At 43.6% G+C, this 24,735-nt stretch overlaps 1 protein-coding gene across 10 annotated transcripts in view; it reads left to right on the plus strand.

Moving 5' to 3' along the window:
• Positions 1–24,735, plus strand: part of MVB12B (multivesicular body subunit 12B) — a 202,119-nt gene that overhangs the window by 12,848 nt on the left and 164,536 nt on the right. For 9 of the 10 annotated variants that reach the window (XM_070799247.1, XM_070799252.1, XM_070799246.1 and 6 more), the window contains exon 2: positions 1,820–1,942. In XM_070799247.1, the coding sequence (XP_070655348.1) occupies positions 1,820–1,942 (123 nt within the window). Of the gene's footprint in view, positions 1–229; positions 612–1,819; positions 1,943–24,735 lie in introns of those variants that run through there. The other variant, XM_070799250.1, reaches the window with a different exon arrangement.

A 24,735-nucleotide genomic window follows, 5' to 3' on the forward strand; every position in this document is an offset into this window, starting at 1 on the left:
TTGGATTCTGCTGGTGCAGATAGTGAATTCTAAACCTTCCTGACTGGGGGCATCCCTGCGGATTCATTCAGGAAATATTCACTCAGTGCCTACTGTGTGCAGGAAGCACTGAGCCCTGTGCTTTATGCAGATAAACTCGCCTGGTAAATAAGATCTGAAAATAGAAAACGATTCAGTGATGCGGTGTGATGTCCTGCCCCCCTGCCCTTTACTTCCAGAAGCTTATTTTCAGTAGAATTAAGTAAAGCTTAACTTAGTTTGGCTTTTGTCATAAACAGAAGCTGAGACTGTGGCTGCTGGCAGGCGCTTCCTAGCCTTGATCAGAGAATTAGCTCCCTGGCACTGACGAGCCTGTTTCTGGAGCCTTTCGTGGGTTCCAGGGAATGCTGATTACACGGTGACTTGCATACAGCCCTCTGGTTGTTTTTACGGAGGAGGCTGTAGTCATTTTTAATGGCCTCTGCCTTTTCTGATTCTAGGCTGAGAACTTAAAATATTCCTACTGGCTGCCCAGTTAGACGAGAGTGTTTGGTTTGCTTTAGCAGCAGTAACCAGCCTTGAGAGATCTGACAGACCCTACAGCCAGTGGAATGAAATCGCTGCAGAAGGAGGTAGAATTTAACTTGCTGTTTTCCACTGCTGGTCCTTTGAAAAAGCTCTAGAAGTCATTTACATAAGGTGTTACCATTTTATATGCTTTCTGGTACACTGCCACTGGAGCTGCCCAGACCCAGTGCTCTCTACATTCTGTTGGTCTCCTCCGGTCACATCAGGAGGCAGGCAGCAGCAGAATAATAATTTCATTTCCCTCCCTTCCTCCCAGTGTCCAACAAGAATTACAGTCATTGTTCGTGTTTAGCTTTGAGTAAGTGTCCACATGACCCTGGGATTAAACACAACAAAGGGACCCCCCGGTCCTCTTGGGAACAGCCGTGACCACGCTTCTGGCTGACTACACTGGACCTTTGTGTCCCTCACCCACCCTTCTCACCTGCATTTTGCTGAGGGCCTACTGTGTGCCAGGGGACCTCTCCAGGCCCTTCGTTTACGGGATTCCCTTAGTTGTCACAGCAGCTCTGCAGCTGTCGGTGTCCTGAATCTTTGCTTGCCTGCTCACCAGCTGTAGTCATGGAGCCTGGACTCCATTGCCTTTCTGTGTCCTCCATGGCAAGAGCACTTTCCTCTATGTGTTCACAAAGCTCTGCCTCCCCAACAGCCCACCCTTGGATGTAGTCATGGCTGTGGATTTGGAGGGCTGTTCTTCTGCCAGGAGATGCTGTGAGGGGGAGAGATGGAAGGTGTTGCTAGATTTAACCATGTCTGATTTATCCTCAGAGAAGCTGCTGGTATCTGTATAGAAGTCAGACAGCAGGGCGGGAGAGTGTTCAAAACTCACTTGAGAAGAGCAGGAGCTGGAGATGACTTGATTTCTTTTTTTTTTTTTTTAATAGAGTATTTGTTTATGTATTTGGCTGTGCCAGGTCTTAGTTGGGGCATATGGGATCTTTGATCTTTGTTGAAGCATGTGAACTCTTAATTGTGGCATGTGGGATCTAGTTCCCTGACCAGGGATCGAACCCAGGCCTCCTGGCTTTGGGAGCACAGAGCCTTAGCCACTGGACCACCAGGGAAATCCCTACTTGAATTCTTGATCTGAGGAAAGGGTCGGGTAAAGCCAGGGCTCCCTTAGCTGGTCCATGTATGTGAAGCTGAGTTCAGGATATTTGCCCCAGGATTCTGGTTCTGTTTGAGACTTTGTATTGCTCACTTTAAATGCTCCATTTGAATTTTGTGCTTTCTTTTTCCTTTTTGGAATCAGGAGCAAGCCACCATGCCTGAAGTCAAAGACCTTTCAGAAGCCTTGCCAGAGACGTCAATGGATCCCATCACAGGAGTCGGGGTGGTGGCTTCTCGGAACCGAGCCCCAACAGGCTATGATGTGGTAAGTCAAGATTCACTGATTTGGCAAATATTTGTTTACTTTGTTCAAGACCCTCTGAACGTCGTGTGTAAGATGTGTTTCTGCACTCTAGGAACTTAAACAGGAAGGGAAAGCACCACCAGCGGCAAGGTGTGGCAAGTGTCCTGGCTGGACCTGAGCCCATCTGGGCTGTTGCTTGGCCTTAGCTGGGTCACTTGACCTCTGTGATGGTCATCTTCACATTCTGTAAAATTAAGGGATTGAATTAGTTGATTTCCAAAGTCATTTTTAGTTGTGACATTTCATGAAAAGAATCCAAGCATCTGAAAGACCCTTGGTTGTCACAGATTGTCTTGTATAAATGTTAAAAATATATTGACATGTGTTTATATAGCTTCTTACAGTTTACAAAGCAGTTTTTCCCACCCATGAACTCAGCTGGCTCTTACAATTCCCTGAAGGGTGGGAGGGCAAGTTGCCTTCTGTCCACTGTGCTGATCAGGAGAACACAAGCTCTGAGAAGGGAAGTGATGGAGACCCAGCGCTTGGGAGTGGTGAATCAGGTGACTCAAGCCCAGGGCTGTGATGACCGCATCACCACAATTTAGTAGAGAATTGGCTTTGCTTTTCAGCACACGTCTGTGGTGATGTTCAGTAGTACCGATGGCTTGAATTAATTATATTGTTTTTTCAGTAGATAAATTCCAACTTGGGTGGGGCTTAAAATGTGCAGAGGAACTATTGGGAGGCTTTAGTTAACGGTGACTATTGTCATGTGTTCTGAACTTCTAAGGTGGAGGGTTTTTTTTAATTATTATTTATTTTTGGTTGTGCTCGATCTTCATGGCTGTGCGAAGGCTTCTCTCTAGTTACGGTGAGCGGGGACTACTCTCTAGCTGTGGTGTGAGGGTGTCTCACTGCAGTGGCTTCTCCTGTGGCAGAGCGCAGGCTCTAGGGCATGCGGGCTTCAGTAGTTGTGGCACAGGGCTTAGTCGCTCCGTGGCATGTGGGATCTTCCCGGATCAGGCTCGAACCTGCGTCTTCTGCATCGGCAGATGGATTCTTTACCACTGAACCACCAGGGAAACCCCTAAGGTGGTCTTATTTTTCACTTTCCTTATTTTGTTTGATGACAGAGGACGAGATGGCTGGATTGCATCACTGACTCAATGGATATGAGTTTGGGTAAACTCCGGGAGTTGGAGATAGACAGGGAGGCCTGGCATGCTGCGGTTCATGGGTTCGCAAAGAGTTAGAGACGACTGAGAGACTGAACCGAACTGAACTGATTTTGTTTGGGATGACGTTTTATTCTTGCTCATTGAAAATGTATACCCAGAATACGTAAAAGAATATAAGTCTCATTTGTCAGCACTGAACACCTGGCGCAGTGATAAAATCAGTGTCTGATGTGAGGTGTGAGTTGGGGGGGCATGCCATGCCTAGTCCAGAAGAAGCCCTAAGGCAGGGTTTCTCACCCTTGGCATTACTGACGTCTTGGGCCAGATGATCAGATAGTAGTATGTGGTGGGGCTGTCTCGTGCATGGTGGGGACAGCATCCCTGGCCTCTTCCTGCTCGATGCCAGTAGCCCCAACCCCCAAGGTGTGACAGCCAAAAATGTGTTCAGACTTGCACAAGTCCTCAGGCGGAGGGGGCAGGCAGGCAAAATCAGCCCCATGGTGAACAGTGCCTGTCGCGTCAGCCCACGCTGGCTCCCGTGTGAGGAAGGGGGAGCCTGTTACAATCCTCCACATCACTTTCCCAGCTGCTGGAAAGCTTATAAACATTTTTAAAGTGAATGAACGGGGGAATCTTTTTCTTTTGACAAAGATTTGAGTTTTACCTGCTGCCTGACTTCAAAGCACTGTTTGAATGTATAACTTGCCATAAAATAGAATCATTAGGTATGGCTTTGTGCCATAAAACTCTTGGGGAAGCTAATAAAAATGTTCCTTATTTGAGAAGCCCAAGTGTCTTTTGATGAATTAGATATGAAGCAGTGCGTCGTGAATCAGGGCAGGGGCTTGGTGCGCGCCTGTCTCTGGGAGGACCGTCTCCAGGGTGACTCTCTGGGTGGGGGGCAGGGCTGGGGGGGAGGTGGAAACCCGGGTCTTCTGACTGTTCCCTCGTGTGGATCTGTGTCTTTAACATTCTGCTGGCCCCTTTGGGGTCACTGTGAATGCCGAGCAAGTGGGCGGCAGATGGCCTTTGATAGTCTGGTTTTCTGAAAGTCTTGGTGAGTCTGACAGGAGCAGAATCTATCCCTATCATTTTCTCCTAACGTCGAGCTCAGGGCAGAAGAGCGCGGTGTCAAATGAGTGAGATTAATAAGCACATTTCACGGTGGGGCTGCACCAGGCATCATCGTGAAAGGTGAGCAGGCCAGGAGGCTCCAGAGGGTCAGCTCGGCAATTACCCAGCCTCCACACGCCAAGACTGAGTCTCCGAGCTCCTCCAAAAGCTCTTCTGGGGAGAGATGTAGGAGTCCTGTCTTTGTGCTGACCGCTAGACAAGCATCTGCTTCCTCAGAGGTCTGACCCTGAGTTCAAGGGGGATGGGGGAGGACACCCCCCTTCCCTTTATCCAGAGTTTAGTGGGAGGTTGACATCCAAACCGAAGTGCCAGGCTTTTGGCGGTGGCCGGGCTACAGAGATGCTGAGACAGAAGTGCGGCGGCCGAAGGAGGCTCTGCTGTGGACTACGGCTGGGGCCTCTCCAGCATGTGCTGGAGGCCTAATCCCTCTGTGCGCTCAGAGCACGCTAGGTACCCTGACACACAAACCCGAGAGTGGACGCCAGATGGACCGCTGACTCTCAGTGGCACAACCATTTTAAAATGAGCAGAGGCCCTGGTGCTGCTTGAAGTAAAAGATGCCAAGTGTTTGTTTATAAAAATTGAATTTGACAAATTCTCTGCCCGTCAGGGGATGGTTCCTCAGGTAGGGGCTGGGGATCACTTGCTAAACTTCTCAGTTTACCGTCTCTGTTTCTGCAGCTGCCTCTGAAATAGCCTCCCCTAGCCTCCCCTTCCTGCCTGGCAGCCACAGGCTCAGATCTAGAACGTTGCTGCCAAGGCCCAGGTCTTTCCTCTGGCCCCTCCGTGCCCAGCTTCTGCCCTCTCCTGGCTGCCTTCACTCTCCCTGACGGCAGCGTTTAGAACTGCCAGGTGTGGAGGCCCAGCCAAACTGAGTCTTGGCCTCCGAGAGACTTGGAGATTTTTTTTGTCTTTTTCTTCACTGTGCTCCAAGAGCTCCTTCCTTCCCTTCCTGAGAAACCCCGTGTGCAAATGGGAGTCTTTGTGGCATGGTGACCCAGAAGTGACAGTTTATCACCTAGTTCAAGGACTGTTCCCAGACGCCCAGGTCGGGGGTTCTCGCGCTTCAGAGGGCCTCAGTCCTCTGGAGAACCCCACACCCCAGATTCCTGCTGCAGTAGGTCTGGGGTGGGGCTGAGAGCTTGCATTCTAACCGATTGCCCACTGATGTTGATGCTGCTGGTTCAGGGGCCACACTTTGAGAACTGCTGGTCTAAGTTAAGTCATTCTTAAATAATATGTACCTGTGGACCCCACAAGTCTAACTCAGGAAGGGCTGTACTAGCTTTTCCTGTTAATTTTTGACGTGTCCTGATTTAGAGTTTAGAAGGTCTCGGGAGACTTTCTGTGTATGTGTTTGTGGGTTTTTTAAAAATACAAATGAGATGGTACCATTTATACTCTCATAACTTAAAAAATTTATTGTGGGCTTAGCTCAGTATCAGTCTATATAGATGTATCCCCTCCTCTTAATAATGCATATTTATTGTTTGGCTGTTTCCTAGGTGGTGCAAGCAGTAAAGAAGCTGCCTGCCAATACAGGAGACATAAGAGGAGTGGGTTCAATCCCTGGGTTGGGAGGATTCTCCTGGAGAAGGGCATGGCAACCCACTCCAGTTTTCTTGCCTGGAGAATCTCCTGGACAGAAGAGCCTGGCAGGCTAAAGTCCATGGTGTCGCAAAGAGTCGGACAGGATTGAAGTGACTTAGCACACATGCACACCAAAATTTGGCTAATAATTCAATATTGAAGAATATTGAATTTGTTCCCATTTTTGTTTTCAATGCAATAAACAACACCCTTGTGTCTGTATTTTGGCATGGTCATCCTGTTAGTGCCATAGAATAATTTCATAGGTTGAAATTACCGGGTCAGAGTGTTCACATTTTAAACTTGATAAGTGTTGCCTATTGTCTTCGAAAAATGTTGTTACATTTTGTGTTTCTGTTCTCACTCAAGCAAGTGTTGAGTAAAGTGAAATTTTGGGGCTGGGGGATGAATTGATCAAGTCCCCCTTCTTCCAGACTCTGTGTCCAGTTTCCCATCACCAGTAAGTCCAGGCAGTCCTCTGGGGTGAGGGCCTGGGCAGTAAGCAATAAGTGGTAGCCATGGATCTTCTCTCTAAGAGCATCCTCTTCTCAGACAACCAGAGAGAGGACAGATACCCAAATCCTTTAACTTGACACACGTGTCTTCCAGTCTCACTTCCTTCTACTCTCTTCTCCTCCAACCTCATCAGACCTCTAGTTTCTCACATTTGGAATAAGGGGCTTCCCTGGTGGCTGAGACGGTAAAGCGTCTGCCTGCAGTGAGGGAGACCTGGGTTCGATTCCTGGGTCGGGAAGATCCCCTGGAGAAGGCAATGGCAACCCACTCCAGCACTCTTGCCTGGAAAAATCCCATGGATGGAGGAGCCTAATAGGCTACAGTCTATGGGGTCACGAAGAGTTGGACACGACTGAGCGACTTCACTTTGTACCATCAAACCCTTGAACCCACTTGGCCCATATTTTCAAAATTCCTGTGTTCCCACCTTTTTGGATAAAATTTTTCTCATCCTTCAGAACCCAGTTTGAAAACTCCTTGGTGAGGCTTTTCCCGATGTTATGCGTTTATTGCTTCTCACATCGGCTTCACAGGTGTTTATTGACCCCCTACTATTGTGCAGAAGCCCCGGGAATTCCAGTATCCTGGGAGGGGTTCCATCATGTGAAAGGGGAAAGGTGAGAGATGAGGTAGTGGGGGTGGATAAGGTCGTGTCACACCAGAGGATTACAAGCTACACAAAGGCATTGGCCATTATTCTGAGGGTGGTAGGAGTCATTAAAGGACTTTAAGAAAAAGGTTCTTACATTTGTGTTTTTAAAAGTTTCCTTGATGTGTGTAGAAGGAGAATTGGAGGGCATAGATATTGAGTCAGGGGGCTCAGTTTGTAGGGTCTGTGTTGGTGTAGGGCGTGAGGGTAGAAACCTAACCCACCAACAATGGAGGGAAGTGGGAGCATGGGGCCTGGGGACCCAAATGCACATTCTTTCACAGAAAAAAACATAGGCTGAATGTTGGGAGATAGGTGCAGAGGTGAAGAAAGGGAAGGACCAGAGCGACATGAAGGGTGTCGTGCTGAGCAGCTGGGGGGATGTTGATGCTCTCTGTTGAGATGGGGACATAGACAACCAGAAAGATTGAGGGTGGAGGGGAACCGTTGGTTCAGTTGTGGACACACTGAGCTTGGGGTGCTCATGTGATATCTGGGTAGGGATGTTGAGCAGCCTTAGGTCTGAAGTCCAGGGAGATGTCTGAGTGTTATCATCACATGGGAGACCCTGTAGCATCATGGAGATGGTCCTGTCACCTCAGACTCCTTGTCAGAGTCCACTGTAGCATCAACAATTAGGAGTGGGGAGAAGGAGGCACTCGGGGGCCTAGGGCTGAGCATCCAGAGAGGTGGATGGAAAATTAGTAAGAAACGGGGGAAAAATGAGTATTTCTAGAAGGGGTGGTCAGTATTAGTCAAAGCTCTGTAAGGGGTAAATAAAATGAGGCTGAACTGTTTCTGGGAGAAAGCAATGGCACCCCACTCCAGTACTCTTGCCTGGAAAATCCCATGGACGGAGGAGCCTGGTAGGCTGAAGTCCAAGGGGTCGCTAAGAGTCAGACCTGACTGAGCGACTTCACTTCCACTTTTCACTTTCATGCATTGGAGAAGGAAATGGCAACCCACTCCAGTGTTCTTGCCTGGAGAATCCCAGGGACGGGGGAGCCTAGTGGGCTGCCATCTATGGGGTCGCACAGAGTCGGACACGACTGGAGCGACTTAGCAGCAGTAGCAGAACTGTTTCTACTGGGCTGAGTTACTAGAAGGTGCTTGTGAAGTTGGTGGTGGCTCAGAAGACTGCCAGTGTGCTCAAAGGGTCCACCTGAAGTGGGAGGTATGGGCACAGATGCCTTAAAGAAGGGAGGGTGGCGGCTAGAGGATGCCTTGGGATCAGGAGTCTTCTTGCCTTTGTTTAAGGGTGGGCAGGTGTTGAGTGAGTGTGGTCGGTGATAGCTGTCTGATGAAGCAAGGCCCCCGAGGAGCCGAGGACTTGGTGTCCAGAGACTGGTCAGAGAAAAGCCCAGGAAGTCGTGTGTTTTTAAAATTAATGAATGTTTGGGCTGTGCTAGATCTTCTCTGTTGCCCGCCAGCTTGCTGTAGTTGCGGTGAGCCGGGGCTGCTCTTCATCGTGGTGTGTGGGCTTCTCATTGCGGTGGCTTCTCTTGTTGGGGAGCGCAGACTCTAAAGCACAGGCTCAGTAGTTGTGGTGCCTAGGCTTAGTTGCCCCTTGGCTTGTGGGATCTTCCCAGACTAGAGATGGAACCTGTGTCTCCTGCGTTGGCAGGCAGACTCGCACTCAGTGGCCCACCAAAGATGTCCCAGAAGGCTGTGTTTGTGTCATTCTTGGCCCCTCCCAGGGCTGCGTGCTAGGAAGCCAGCCTTGCTCATGGCCTCTGACCAGCAAATGGGCCCCCGAGGGCCGTGCGTGGACCCATCCTCCCCTAGGTCTTTACTTCCCGTTTCTTCTGTGCTTCCTCTTCTCCCGCTTCCTTTCTCTCAACACTCCCATTTATTTCTGGGACTGATTAAACAGCAAAACATTTCTTATAAACTGCTGGACCTGTATAGTTTATATATTTGAGATTTCCTAAATAATGGGAAATTATTCAAAGATTCTGATGCTTAAACTGCCAAATGAGGGGCTCTGGGGTGCTAGGAGAGGCCAGCCCCCCTCTGGGGCTGTGGGCTGTTGTCCAGTGCCATAGAGAAGGATGAGTTTAAATCTGCAAGTGAAGTTCAGCCTACAAAACTGGAGAAAGAAAAAAATAATTCGCCAAGTGCTGAAGCCTAATTCAAGCAAGTTGGTATTTTTACATACAGCTCAAGAAATTTTAAAAAGTCAGTGAAAGACATGCGAAGATGGTCATGATATCTAATTAAAAGCATATTGTAGATATCAGGTGGAAACTGTGGAACATAATCACACGTCCGGCCTGAGCACAGCTGTCACGTGAGTCTCCAGAAAGCTGATGCTGTGGGGAGGCCCGAGCCAGGCAGGAGGACCACCCCACTCCTCGGGGCCAGAAGACAGGAGGGCCGTGCCCTCCTCCCCGCCCCCGAAGCTCTGGCTCCACGAAGCAGATGCAGAAGCAGGTGCGGCAGCCTCTTCCCACTCTCCCCAGCTCCTGCCCCATGTGGCTTCGCTGCCCAGGGCCTGCTCCCAAGGGCGGACGTGACCGCAGACCCGAGCCCCACCACACACTGGTTCATTTTCAGAACCAGAGCTGGTTTTCATAAAAGGCACCAAGTGTTCCTGCCTTTTGTTTTGTGGGAAAATAAAATGATAAAGATTCACTGAAAACACAGAAGGTGACTTTATGGCCCGCCCTTGGGCCTTTGTTTCCTGTGGTCTGGATTAGCCAGCTTCGGTAGCAGCATCAGCCCTGCACCTTCCCGGGTGCCCTGCAGAGCCCTGGCCAGTGGAGCTGCACCGGGTGGCTGGGCAGGGCCACTAACATGCTCACGTGCCTGGCTTCCAGGAGGGGCGTGCAACGCAAGCATCGCTGTTGTCAGGATGACTCTCAGAGATCCTGGCTTGAATTGCCTCCTTCTAGGCTGCTCTCCCCCACCAAGTATGCATTTTGGTTTTGACCCAAAGACTTTATTCTCGCTAATGACTTGTTCCATAGTGGGATCAGTGGGAAAGGAGAGAGGACTGGGGGGCACTGCAGCGTGCTGGCACTCCATCCTGCTCACTGCAACCTCCTATTCACCATTTACAAAGGCTCCTGACAAAGAAACCTCACAGAGTGGATTAATGGGAAAGAAGAGGGACTTGCTTTAATCTTTCTTTCATTTTTTTTCAGTCAAACTTTTAATTTTGAGATAGTTAGATTCACATGCATTTGTAAGACATACTACTGGGAGAGCTTGTTTTTAACCTGTTTCCCCCCAACGGTAACATCTTTGAAACTCTAGTAGAGCATCATAACCAGGATATGGACAGGGATACGGTCAAAATGCAAAACATTTCACTTCTAAAATGTACTACCTGGGATTTTATTTTTATTCGGGTGTGGTGAGGCCAACAGATCAGCAGAACACTGCCACTGGAAGGAGAGTTTATTCTCACAGTTTAAGAGGAGGGATCCATCCACTCCATGGAGGGCCACACAGGGAGGCACCAGGGGTTGGTCAGCAGGCAGAGGGAGGGAGGAGCAATTTCTGTGGGGAAGGCAAGGCAAGGCAGCATAAGCAGATTTAGGATTGTCTAGTTTAAATAATTTCAGCTTGCTCTGGGCTTTCAGGGTGGCCTTAGTTGTCACATCGCTGGCCTTGGGGTGATTTAGGGCAGGGAGAGAGTGTTTCAGACTGAAGGAGCCTGAGAAAAGAGGGCAGGTGGGCATATGGCCTCAGGATTGGTTGGTTTGCATATCAAATTGTGTTCTGTCTCTAGAAATTAACTAACTCCTCTTTAACCGCTGACAACCATTAATTTGTTCTTCATTTCTATAATTTTGTCTTTTCAGGAATGTTATATGAATGGAATCATATACCATGTAATATTTTGCAAGTTTTTTTGTTACGTTTTCAAAAACTCGGCATAACTCTCTGGAGATTTCATCTAGAAAATCTATTGCGTATGTCAATAGTTTGTTCCTTTTTATTGCTGCATAGATTTAATTGATACGACTGCAGTGCAAATTGTTTAACGATTTACCCATTGAAGGACATCTTGGTTGTTTATCCAATTTGGAGCTATCATGATTAAAGCTGCTATAAATGCTTTTCACAGGTTTCTGTGTTAATGTGCCCTTTCATTCCTCCGGGATAAATGCCTAGGAGTGTGCTTGCTGGTCGTGTGGTAGTTGGATATTCAGTTTTGTAAGAATATGCCAAACTGCTTTCCTGGGTGGCTCGTAACCTTTTACATTTCTCCCCGTTTTGCCACTTCTTTTCCAGTGTCTTTCACTGTCAACATTTGTTGTTCTTGTTTTTGTTTTTAGCCATTCTGATAGGGTTGTGGTAATAACTCGTTTGGTTTTCATTTATGTTCATCTAGTGGCTAATGATGATCTTTTCCTGTGCTTATCTGCCATCTCTGTTTCTTCAGTGAAATGTTGCTTCATTTCTTACTCATTTTATAATTGGATTGTTTGATTTTTTACTGTTGAGTTTTAAGAGTTCTTTGTATATTATAAATGTGAGTCTTGTTGTTTGGAAAAATTTTCTTCTAGTTTTCACTTGTCTTTTTATCTCAGGATCTTATATAGAGCAAAAGCTTTAAATTTTGATGAAATCCAATTTATCAGTTTATCAATCATATTTTTGGTGCTAAGTCTTATAACTTTTAGTCTAGCCCTGGATCCTGGAGATTTTCTCTTATATTTTTTCTACATATTTTACAGTTTTACATTTAACAAGTCTGTGTTAAATTTTGACTTAGTTTTTGTATAAGGTGTGGATTTAGGTCAGAGTTCTTATTTTCCTCAATGCATGAACAGCTGCTTCCGTACCATTTGTTCAAAGTTGAATTGCTTTTGAACCTTTATAAAACAAATCAGTCGGGCATATTTGTGTGACTCACCGTTCAGTTTTATTCTGTGTGTCTAGCCCTCTGCCAGTACCACTGAGTACTGATTGTTTTAGCTTTATAGTAAGTTTTGAAATTGGGTAAAATGTTTTCTTCAACTTAATACTTCATTTAGGGTATTGTTTTTAACTATTCAAGTTCCTTTGTCTTTCCATATAAATTTTAGAATAATCTTACTGGAATTTAGATGGGAATTAATGTGTAAAAGGGGCTGTGGACCAACAGGGAGGTGGTTCCCTATATCAACAACAAGCAGTTCTCGGACACCACCTGTAGGTGCCCTATAGTTGTACACTTCTGACACTGTCTACCTGGAAGTAGCTTCAGAGTCCACAGGTTAAGAGCTCAATCCCACAAGACTGCGCCATGCCCCACCCCAACTTAGGTGCTAATCACCAGCCCAGATTATCACCTGTGTATCTAACCAGTTGGCTGTAGTTCAGGGGTTCGAATGACCTCATTCCTTAGGTTCAATTACTTTGCTAAAGTGACTTACAGAACTCAGAGAAACATTTTACTTACTAGGTCATTGGTTTATTATGAGAGGCTATACCACTGGAGCAGCCAGATGGAAGAGTTTATAGAGCAGGGTGTATGGAAAGGGTGAGGACCTTCCATGCTGTTTTTCCTAGCATGCAACTCTCCCCAAATCTCCTATGTTCACCAACCCGGAAGCGCTCCGAACCTCATCCTTTTGGGTTTTTATGGATGCTTCTTTACATGGGTATGACTGATTAAATTCATGCCCATTGGTAACTGATTCAACCTCCAGCCCCTCTCCCCTTCCTGGAGATCAAGGAATAGGACTAAAGTTCCAGCCCTTTATTCATGGTTGGTTTCCCTGGCAACCAGTCCCCACCTTTAGGTGCTTTCCAAAAGTTACCACATTAACATTAACCCAGTTGTGAAAAGGGAATTGTTATGAATAACAAGACACATACTTCACTTTTATGGCTCTGAAGTGATTGCAGGAACTAAGGAGAAGAGACCAAATATTCTGACAAGGGACTTCCCTGGCAGTCCCTGTTGAGACTCTGTACTTACACTGTAGGGGCCATGGATTTGCTCCCTGTTTGGGGAACTAAGATCCTGCATGCTGCATGGCATGACCAAAATTTCTTTTTAAAATAAATGTTATGACAAAAGATGCTCCCATTGCCCTTATTATTCAGGAGATTCCAAAGTTTTGGGGAGCTGTGAGCCAGGAACTGTGGGTGAAGACCAAAGATGCATTTTTTATTATAAATCACATTATCACAGCCTTAAATTTGTACATAAATTTGAGGAGACTTCACATCTTTATTATGTTATGTCTTACAACTCATGAACATAGTATGTCCATCCGTTTATTTGTTATTTTTAAAATTACTTTCAGCAGCATTTTGTAGATTCAAGCAGATAAGCTTTGTATGTGTTTTGGTTGATTTAAGCCTAAGTGCTTTATTTTTTTTTTTGAACAATTGTTAATGGAATTGTATTTTTAATTTTGATGTCCATGTGTTCATTGCTATTATATAGAAATATTTCAGTAAAATTGAGTTTTGTATGTTTGTTTTTGCTGAATTTTAAGACCTTGCTGAACTCACTTATTAGTGTATATTCCTTGGGATTTCTCTGTAGACTATCCCATCATCCTTTTTTCCTTTCTAGCTGGTATGTCTCTTATTTCTCTTTCTTGCTTTATTGTAATGGCTAGAACTTCTAGCACTATTTTGAAAAGAGTGGTAAGAGTAGACATCTTTGCTTTATTCTTGATCATAGGGGGAAAGCATTCAGTCTTTCACCATTAAGTATGACATTAGCTGTGGGGTTTTATTTTTTATAGATGCTCTTTATCAAGTTGAGAAAGTTTCTTTCTTTTTCTGTTTTTCTAAGAATTTTTATTATGAATGGGTATTTTGTCAAATGCCTTTTTTGCATTGATTAATATATCATGTGATTTTTTTTCCTTTAGCCTGTTAACATGGTGAATTACATTGATCTTTAAAGAATGAACCAGCCTTGCATCCCTTGAATAAGTCCCAATTAGTCATGGTGTATTGCTGAATTTTCTTTCCTAATATGTTGTAGGATTTTTGAGTCTGTATTCATGAGGGATGTTTATCTGTAGTTTCCTTTTTGTACCATTTTTATCTGGTTTGGTAATACTGGATTCATAAAATGAATTGAAAAGTGTTCCCTCCTATTCCATTTTCTGGAAGAGATTATGTAGAGTTGGTGTTAATAAAATGTTGTTGTTACTGTTCAGTCACTCAGTTGTATCCACCCCTTTGCGACCCCAGGGACTGCAGCAAACCAGGCTTCCCTGTCCTTCACCATCAAGTTTGCTCAAACTCATGTCCATTGAGTCGATGATGCCATCCAGCCATCTCATCCTCTGTTGCCCCCTTTGCCTCCTGCTCTCAGTCTTTCCCAGCATCAGAGTCTTTTCCAATGAGTTGGCTCCTCACATCGTGGCTCAGCCTCTTCATTCCTTCTGCAGCTATTTCTCCGCTCTTCTCCAGTAGCATATTGGGCACCTACCAACCTGGGGGTTCATCTTTCAGTGTCATATCTTTTTGCCTTTTCATACTGTTAATGGGGTTCTCAAGCTAACAATGCTGAAATGGATTGCTGTTTCCTTCTCCAGTGGACCATGTTTTGTCAGAACTCTCCATGGCCTGTCTGTCTTGGTTGGCCCTACATGGCATGGCTCATAGTTTCATTGAGTTACAGAAAGCTGTGATCCATGTGATCATTTTGGCTAGTTTTCTGTAATTGTGGTTTTCATTCTGCCTGCCCTCTGATGGATGAGGATAAGAGGCTTGGATAGACTTTAAACATTAGGTCAAATTGTCTAGTGAGGTCTAGACCTGGAAATTCATTTTTTGAAAGTTTTAAAATGATGAATTCTCTTTTCTTACTAGTTATAGGGCTATTCAAATAATGTATTTCATATTGGGTAAGTTGTGATAATTTTTGTTTTTCAAGGACTTGACCTATTTCATTCAAGTTACCAAATTTACGTGTGTAGAATTGTTCGTAGCATTCCTTTATTATCCTTTTGATGTCTGCAAAGTCTATAATACTACTCTGTGTTTCTGATATTAATAATTTGTCTTCTCTCTTTATCTGTCTTCCTAGATAGAAGTTTGTCAATTTTATTAACATTTAAAGCAATTTTTCTTTATTTCATTGTATTTTCTATATTGTGTTTTCAAATTCATTGATTTCTGCTTTTATCTTTATTATTCCTTTCCTTCTGCTTGCTTTGAGTTTATTTTGCTCTTTTTCTTGATCCTTGAGGTAGGAGCTTAGATTATTGATATAAGTCTTCTTCATTTCTAATATATGCATGTAGTGCTAAGAATTTCCTTCTCAGCACTGCTTAAGCTGTATCCCACAAATTTTCATATGCTTTATTTTTGTTTTCATTCTCTCCAAAATATTTTTAAATTTCTCTTTAGAGTTCTTTGACCCATGGAGTATTTAGAATTGTGTTGTTTAGTTTCCAAGAATTTAGACTTTCCGTAATCTTTCTGTTATTGATTTCTAGTTTGATTCCATTGTGATTGGTGAACACACTCTGAATGACTTCAGTTCTCTTCAGTTTGTTGAGGTTTGTTTTATAGCCCATGAAATGGTCCATTTTGGCATGCATTCATGGTTGCTTGAAAAGACTGTGTTGTCTTCTGTTACTGAGTGGGATTTTCTTTAAGTATCAATTAGATCCTTTTGCTTAATAGTGCTGTTTGTGTTTCTCTGTATCCTTGCTGATTTTCCGTCCATGCATTTTATTAATTTTTGAGAAAGGAAAGTCTCAAACTGTAATTTTGGAATTGTCTTTTTTTCCTTTCATTTGTATCAGTTTTTTTCTTCACATATTTTTCAGCATTGTTGTTTTTACACTTACCATTTAGGATTGCTATGTCTTTTTGGTGTATTGGCCATTTTGTCATTATATAATATCCCTTTCTGGTAATTTTCTTGGCTCTGAAGTCTGTTTTATTTGATATCAGTATAGCTACTCCTGCTTCCTTTTTATTAAAGCTTTCATAATATATCTTTTTCCATACTTTTACTTTCAACTTGCCTATAGAATTATGTTTGAAATAAGTTTCTTGTAGATGTCACATAATTTGATCAAAGGTTTAAATCTCCTTTGCCAATCTCTTTTAATTGGTATATTAAGACTTTGTATTTAGTGCAATTATTGATATGGTAAGGCTTAAAGCTGCCGTTTTATTTTTTATTTTCTAGAGGTTTTTTCCCCTGTATTTTTCTCCTGACTTCCTGTGAGTTACCTGAACATTCTTTAGAATTTCATTTTTAGCTTAGCGAAGTGTTTTTGCGTGTGCTTGTCTGTATGGCGTTTTTAGAGGTTGCTCTAGGTCTTGCATTTTTTTGGTATCTATGTGTGTGCCTTGTAACACTCGCCTGGTGACATCATTTTACTGGTTTATATGAAGTGCGGAACCTCTGCTCTCTTCTGTATCGTTTTGTTGTTTGTGACTGCTGTTCATGTCGGACAATTTGTGACCCCATGAACCGCAGCACACCAGGCTTCCCTGTCCATCACCATCTCCCTGAATTTCCTCAGACTTATGTCTGTTGATGCCGTCCAGCCGTCTCATCCTCTGTCTCCCACTTCTCCTCTTGCTGTCAGCTTTTCCCAGCATCAGAGTCTTTTCCAGTGAGTCAGCTCTTCACATCAGGTGGCCAAAGTATTGGAGCTTCAGTTTCAGCATCAGTCCTTCCAGTGAATATCAGGGTTGATTTCCTTTAGGATGGACTAGTTTGATCTCCTTACAGTTTGAAAGTGGCAATTCTTCGGTGCTCAGCCTTCCTTATGGTCCAACTCTCACATCCATACATGACTACTTTTACTCTCCTTCATTTATAAATATGATTATCTTAAATATTTTTTTCTACATATATATAGAACCATGTCAGCAGCGTTACAATTTTTGTTTCTAATTATCAAACATAATTTTAAAAATTCAAGAGGCATGAAAAGTCTACTTTATTTGCTCATATTTTTGCTTGGCATATTTTTTCTTCCTTCCCAGTGTTTCGAAGTTCCTTCTTTTATCATTTCTTTTCTGCTTAGTGAGTGTCCTTTAGTGTTTTAGAGTATGTCTGCTGGAGACAAATTCACTTAGTTTTTCTTTATCTGAAAATGTCTCTATTTCTTGTTCATTCATGAAGGATATTTCACTGGATATAGGATTCTGGGTTGATAGTTCTTTTAGCACTTGAAAAAGGATATGTCATTTCCTTCTGGCCACTATGATTACCAATGAGAAATCTGCAGTCATTCAAATTGTTCTTCCCCTTGTAAGTAAAGTGTCATTTTTTTCTCAATTCTTCAAAAATGTTTCTTTGTCCTAATTTTTCAGAAGTTTGACTGTGATGTGTCTTGGTGTGGATTTATTTGGATTTATTTATGTGGATTTATTCTGTTTGAAGTTTGCTTACCTTCTTGATTCTGTGAATTTGTGCCTGTTGCTAAATCTGAGGAAGTTTTTAGACATTATTTTAAGTTCTTTTTCAGCCTCACCCTCTTTCTTCTCTCCTGAAACTCTGATGGCAGGAATGTTAGATCTTTTGTTGTAGTCCCATGGGTCCCTGAAACTGTGTTCATTTTTTGTTTCAGTCTGTTTTCTCTCTGTTGTTCATACTGGATAATTTCAATACTCTCTCTCAGTTCACTGATTCTTTCTTCTCTGTCTTCTTTTCTGATGTTGGGCCCATCTATTATATTGATTTCAGTTATTATATTTTTCAGTCCTAAAATTTCATTTTGGTTCTTCTTTTATTTTCTATTTATTTATGAAACTTTATGTTTCTTTGCTGAGACTTTTTGTCTTTTCATCTTCTCCAAGCATGTTCATCATTGATCAGTGAAGCATTTTCACAATGACTGCTTTAAAAATTTTTTTCTGGTCATTCTGACATCTCTGTAATCATGACCTTGGCATATTCATTTTTTAATTTGTGTTCAGTTTGAGATCTTTCTGTTTCTTGATGATTTTCTTTGATTAGTGAGTTTTGATAGGAGACTGGAAATTTGGGGTACTATGCTACATGACTTTCGATTTTATTTAATCTATTTTACCTGGCTTCTTTTGACACTGCTCTGATTCCTGACAGGAAGTAGTAGTCCAGTTTCTCCCCTTGGTGACACCTGAGGAGTTGGGGCTCCTTATTACTGCTAGATGGAGGTGGGGGGTTCTAACTCCCTACTGCTGCTGCTGCTAAGTCGCTTCAGTCCGACTCTGTGCGACCCCATGGACGACAGCCCAGCAGGCTCCTCCATCCCTGGGACTCTCCAGGCAAGAGTACTGGAGTGGGGTTCCATTGCCTTCTCTGCTGCTGCTGTTGCTAAGTCGCTTCAGTCTGACTCTGCGACCACATGGACGACAGCCCAGCTGGCTCCTCTTTCCCTGGAACTCTCCAGGCAAGAGTACTGGAGTGGGTTGCCATTTCCTTCTCCAATGCGTGAAAGTGAAGTCGCTCAGTCATGTCCACTCTGTGTGACCCCATGGACGGCAGCCCAGCAGGCTCCTCTGTCCCTGGGATTCTCTAGGGAAGAGTACTGGAATGGGTTGCCATTTCCTTCTCCAATGCATGAAAGTGAAAAGTGAAAGTGAAGTCGCTCAGTCGTGTTGGACTCTGTGCGACCCCATGGACTGCAGCCTTCCAGGCTCCCCCATCCCTGGGACTCTCCAGGCGAGAGTAGTGGAGTGGGGTGCCACTGCCTTCTCCAGGCCTCACTTAAACCTTCCTAGCAGGAGTTTCTCATTACAGCTCCCCCTGTGGCCTCCACTGACATCACAGGGCTGGGGAGCTGGCCTCGGTAGACAGATTATCATGGTGAAAATCCTGGCTCCCTACTTGGCCTTCCCTGGCACCATCTTGAGGTGTGGGGATATCTTGTTATAGCTTGGTGAGAATGGAAGTCTGGGCTCCCTATCTTGGTTTTGCTGGCATGAGTAGGGGTGGGGCTGCTGTATTTTATGTGATATTTGGCTGGAATCTGTTACCGCCTGAAAGTGTCTGTCTTGCTAGGAGCCGCTCTAGCAAAAGCAGCTGTCAGGGGCGGGGGGCAATTTTTGGTCTGTGTCTGTTGCTGTTTCCGGGTTGCTGGCCTCTTTCACTCCAAGTCAGGGATGTGTCAGGCCGACGGAAACCCAGAAACTCGCCGCCATGTTGTACCTTGGGTCCCGAGGTCCCTACCTGCTTGCCTTCTTCTCTCACCTTTCAGAGTCCACTTACTGTTTGTTTCATATAATGTTCAGGGTTTTCAGTTGTACGTAGGAGGAATAGGAAAAAGTATATCTATTCCATACTCCTGGAAGTGGAAGTTCTGGTTCGCTTTAATTTTATGTTAATTCAGGGTTAACTAGAGAATCTGTTTGTTTCTAAGCCTGTCAGAAATCTTCCCCCTAAATTTATGATCCAGGCTTACATTACATATGTAGGCAAGAAATACACTATTGCATGCTTGTGAAATACTTGTTGGATTACTCCTTAATGCCCAAGACTCAGAATGCTTCAGGGCCACCTTTCTCAAGTTTTGTGGTCCACATTTACAGTGTTAAGAGGCTGTTTGTGTGAGGATGGTGTGTATCAGGAAGAGGAGATGTGGCTGGAGTTGAGAGCTGTGGGTGGTGAGCTGTGTTTTTGAAAGATCCAAATCACTGAAAGGGAGAGTTGGTACGATGTCTCCAGATAAGGGAGATGAGACCTGAAGGGAGCATCTGCACTGGTTCTTGAATAGGCAGACATCCAGGGGATCTAGTAACTGGTTCTATTCGTTAACTAGCGCATTATTTCGGAGAAGGCAATGGCACCCCACTCCAGTACTCTTGCCTGGAAAATCCCATGGACGGAGGAGCCTGGAGGGCTGTAGTCCATGGGGTCGCTGAGGGTCGGACATGACTGAGCGACTTCACTTTCACTTTTCACTTCCATGCATTGGAGAAGGAAATGGCAACCCACTCCAGTGTTCTTGCCTGGAGAATCCCAGGGACGGGGGAGCCTGGTGAGCTGCCATCTATGGGGTCGCACAGAGTCGGACACAACTGAAGCGACCTAGCAGCAGCAGCAGCGCATTATTTGTAAAGTATTGTTTTACCTTAATAACAAGTAACTGTTGTTAACAGTTTGGTCTGTATCCTTCCTATTCTTTTTTGTGAATTTGCAAGTACCTGTTTATATATAGAGAGAGGCTGTACAGTCTAGTGGTCAGAAGCATAGACTCTAACTCTCCAACCTGGGTTCAGATCTTGGCTCCTCCAAGTATCCTTGGACCAAGTATCCTTGGTCAGGATACTCTACCTCTTACTGCCTCAGTTTCCTTGTCTCTAAAGTAAGATCAACAACAGAACTTTCCTCAGTTTAATCCTTTCCTGGTGAGGATTAAATGAGCTAATAATGTTCATAGAGTAGCCTGAAACTGCCCAAGCTATGTAGCTGTTAGTATGTTGTTGTTATTATTATTTGTGTAAATGCTATATATAATATTCTTTGACTTTCCTCTTTCCTTAACAGTATGTATAAGAAATCTATCCATGTTATGTCTGGGCAAATATATCAGTCTCATTTTTTCCAGTGGCTGTTTTCCTGCTGGGTAGTAAGTAGCTTGTTAACCCCTTGTTCTGCAAATGAAAACTCAGGTTTTTTGTCTTTGTAAAGCAATGCTAAGTATCCTGGTACATACATCTCTAGGTGTGCGCTGATGGATCAAAAGATATGTACATGTATAATTTTTCCATCAGTAGTTACTATCAGTAGCTTTTCACAAATGCTTTACCAGTTTATCTACACTCCCAGTAAATGATTTACAAAAGTTTCTATTTACCCTCATCCTTACCATCGTTGTTTATTATCAGTCTTCCTATTTTTATTTTTCCAAACTAGGGGTTTGTGGTGTAAATTTGCAGTTCTGTAAATAAGGTTGAGCACCTTTTCATGTTCATTGGCCATTTGTGCTTTTTCTATTAATTTCCTGTTTTTACATTTGATTCATTTGGTTGGCTTTTTCTTATTGATTTATACAAATCCCTCATATTTTCTGTTTATTAATTCTTCGTCTGTTATATTTGTTACATATATTTTTCTCAGACTATCATTGTCTTTCAAATTTGTTCCTAGTATCAAACTTTGATTCATCTTATCAGTTTTTCATTTTATGTAGTCACATCTGTCAGATTATTTCTTTTTTAAAAATATTTATCTTTGGCTGCACTGGCTCTTTCTTGTTGCATGCGGGCTTTCTCAAGCTTCGGTGAACAGAGGTTGCTCTCTATTAGATGCTCAGGCTTCTTATTGCCGAGGCTTCTCTTGTGGAGCAGGGACTGTAGGCCCACTGGTGTCAGGAGCTGGGGCTTGAGATTCAGTATCTGCAGCACACAGGCCACTAGCTGTGGCTTGTGGGCTCTAGAGCTCAGGCTCAACTGTTGTGCTGCATGGACTTAGTTGCTCCATGCCGTGTGGGATCTTCCCGGATCAGGGATCAAACCCGTGTCCCCTGCGTTGGCAGGCAGACTCTTAACCACTGGATCACAAGGGAAGTCCCCAGTTTTTTTCTTTTTGGACTTAATGGTTTAAAAGATCTGTCTAGATGCTAAAACTAGTAGGTACGAGTTTTAGGGGGGAAAAAACGTATATTTACATAGTCCTGAAGTATCTCTCACAAAATACAAAAGAATAAAAGTGGGTAAACCAAGCAGATACCACCTTAAGCAAGTCATAGAAGTTAACATTACCAGTGACAAATCAATATCATGTTCTCTTGACATGGTTATAAATATTACATATATAATGTACGTGAGAGGAAAGAAAAGAGAGAAGAAGCAAATATGGTAAAATGTTAACATTTCGGGGAATCTGGGTAGAGGGTATGTAGGAATTTTTTATATTATTTTTGTAACAGCTCTAAATCTTACAAAATAAAAATTAAAGATACAAAGCACCTTCCTGTCTCGAGATTATAGAAATATTATCCTATAGTTTTTACTAATACTTCATCTTATTGATTTGGCTTTTTAAACATCCAGATTTTATTCTGGAGTACAGTGTAAGGTGGAGTCTAACTTATTTTTTCCAAATGTGTAGCCACACTCTGAGCACACCTTCTACCTATCTGATGTGCTGCTGTTGTAAGCTCCATCCTCCAGTGGGTTGTGCTTGAGAAGCTTGTTTCCTGACCCAGCGGTGGAACTCTTCTCCTTAGGGACAGGGCCCTTCTGCAAACAACACAGGATGTGAAACAAACAAAAATATTGCAGTCTCCTTCTGACCTGTGCTGACCCCCCAACCAGACCACCAGAGTTGAGGTTATGGAGTAGGGGAGAGAGAGCCGCTCTGGCGGTTGGCGGGTGGGGTGGGGGGTCCTGCAAGGAATGCTGGGTAGCCCTTGCCTGTAGGGCTGGGACGTGAGGTCCATGTGCCTTGTTAGTAGGTTTAACAGCTCCACTGCAGCAGGCCCAGGGCCAGAGATAACACCCCAGTTTGGTCAAATTATACCACTGACAGCAAATTGTGCCCTTAATATTCAACCCTGGCTTTTGTGCTTAAATCTAAACTACTGTATTATATCAGTGTGGCAACATCTGCTTCTAGCTGGAGGCCTGCAGCCATCAACTGATTTAGGAAGCAGTTTGTTGACCAGTCTTGTCACAGGATAGCATTTGCTGGAGTCCCAAAGAGGGGAATTTTCCAGACTATTTTCTTCTGTTCCATTAATTTATCTAACCTGTTCTTCTACAGTAACACACTAGTTTAGTTATTGAAATTTTATAGCACATGGGTTTTCTTGAACTCAGCAATTCCTTGGTTTTCTAAAAACATACATGAAATTCCTGTAACATAAAATTAACCATTTTAAAGTGAGCAGCTCAGAGGTGTTTCATGCAATCACAGTGTTGTGCAACCATCACCTCTGTCTAGTTCCATAACATTTGGTCACCCCAAAAGGAAACCCTCTACCCCTTAAGAGGAGAAGGCAATGGCAACCCACTCCAGTACTCTTGCCTGGAAAATCCCAATGGGCGGAGGAGCCTGGTAGGCTGCAGTCCATGGGGTCGCTAGGAGTCGACACGACTGAGCGACTTCACTTTCACTTTTCACTTTCATGCACTGGAGAAGGAAATGGCAACCCACTCCAGTGTTCTTGCCTGGAGAATCCCAGGGACGGGGGAGCCTGGTGGGCTGCCGTCTATGGGGTCGCACAGAGTTGGACACGACTGAAGTGACTTAGTAGCAGTAGCAGCTACCCCTTAAGAAGTCACTGCCTCCCATGTTCTGGTCTCTGGTAACCAGCACTGAGGTTCTGTCTCTATGGGTTTATCTATCCTGGGTATTTTGTTTATTTGGAATCATCTAAGTATGACTTCTTTTCCTTTCACTCACCATAAAGTTTGCAAGGTTTTCATCGCATGTGTGATATTTGATGGAGTGGTTTCCTTCCTTTTTCTCATTTTTCCAAAATATTTGGTTATTACAATCTATGATCTTTTCTGAAAGAACTTGAGAATCGACTTGTCACATTCCACAAAATATTATGTTTTGACTCTCAGTACAATTATGCTGAGTTAAACATTGATTTTAGGGGAATATGTATATTTATGATATTGAATTTTTCCATCTAGACACATGGTTTACATTTCTATTTATTTAGGTCTTATTTTATCAATGTGTCCTTAAGTAAGGTTTGTAGTGTTCCTCATATGTCTTATCATTTCTAGAAGTGCTTTACTTTGATTTCTGTTATATATGGGTTTTTTCTAATACAGATTGTTAAGATATAATTGATCTATTGCATACATCTAGTGTTCAGTTTGATGAATTTTGATGTAGGTATGTATACATTTGTGAAGCCATCATCACAGTCAAGTTGATGAGCAGGTCAGCCAGTGCCCCAAACCATCCCCAGAACAATACTGGTCTACTTTCCTTTATTGGAGACTAGGTTGCATTTTTTGCAATTTTATATAAATTTTTTTTATTTGACTTTTTTTCTCTCAGGTTTTTTTTTTTTTTGGTCTGACTTTTTGCTCTCAGAATATTTATTCTGAGGTTCATTCATATTGTTGAGCATGTCAGTAGTTTTTATTTTCTTGTTCAGTTCAGTTCAGTCGCTCAGTCATGTCTGACTCTTTGCGACCCCATGAATCGCAGCACGCCAGGCCTCCCTGTCCATCACCATCTCCCGGAGTTCACTCAGACTCACGTCCATCGAGTCAGTGATGCCATCCAGCCTTGTTAATGAGTGGTAAATACTTCATTGAATTCTTACAGTTTGCTTGTTGATGACTTTTTGGGTTTTTTCCAGTTTGGACTATTAAAAGTTAAACTTCTGAACTTTCAGATACAAGTCTCTGTGTGCACATATGCTTTCATTTCTCCTGGGTAAATGCCTAGGACTGGATGCTGCTTTGAATGGCAGATGTATGTTTAAACTTTTAAGAAACTGCCAGACTATTTTCTAAGTTCTTAAATCATTTTACATTCCTACCAGCAGGACATTAGAGTTCAGTTGTTTTTATATCTTTGTCGACACTTAATATGTTCATTCTTTTAAAGTTTACCATTCTAGTGCATGTGTACCCACTCCAGTGTTCTTGCCTGGAGAATCCCAGGGCTGGGGGAGCCTGGTGGGCTGCCGTCCGTGGGGTCACCCAGAGTCGGACACCACTGAAGCGATTTAGCAGCAGCAGCAGTGCATGTGTAGTGGCTTTAGATTATGGTTTGGGTTTGCGTTTCTCTAATCACCAGTGATTTTCACAAGTGTCTTACCTTGTGCTTTTTTCCATTAGTATATCTTCTTTGGTGAAGTGTTTGCTCAGTTTTTTTTTTGCCTGTTTTCTTATTGGGCTGTTTGTCT

The sequence above is a fragment of the Bos indicus genome, chromosome 11 (assembly GCF_029378745.1).
Source record: "Bos indicus isolate NIAB-ARS_2022 breed Sahiwal x Tharparkar chromosome 11, NIAB-ARS_B.indTharparkar_mat_pri_1.0, whole genome shotgun sequence".
NCBI lineage: Eukaryota > Metazoa > Chordata > Mammalia > Artiodactyla > Bovidae > Bos > Bos indicus.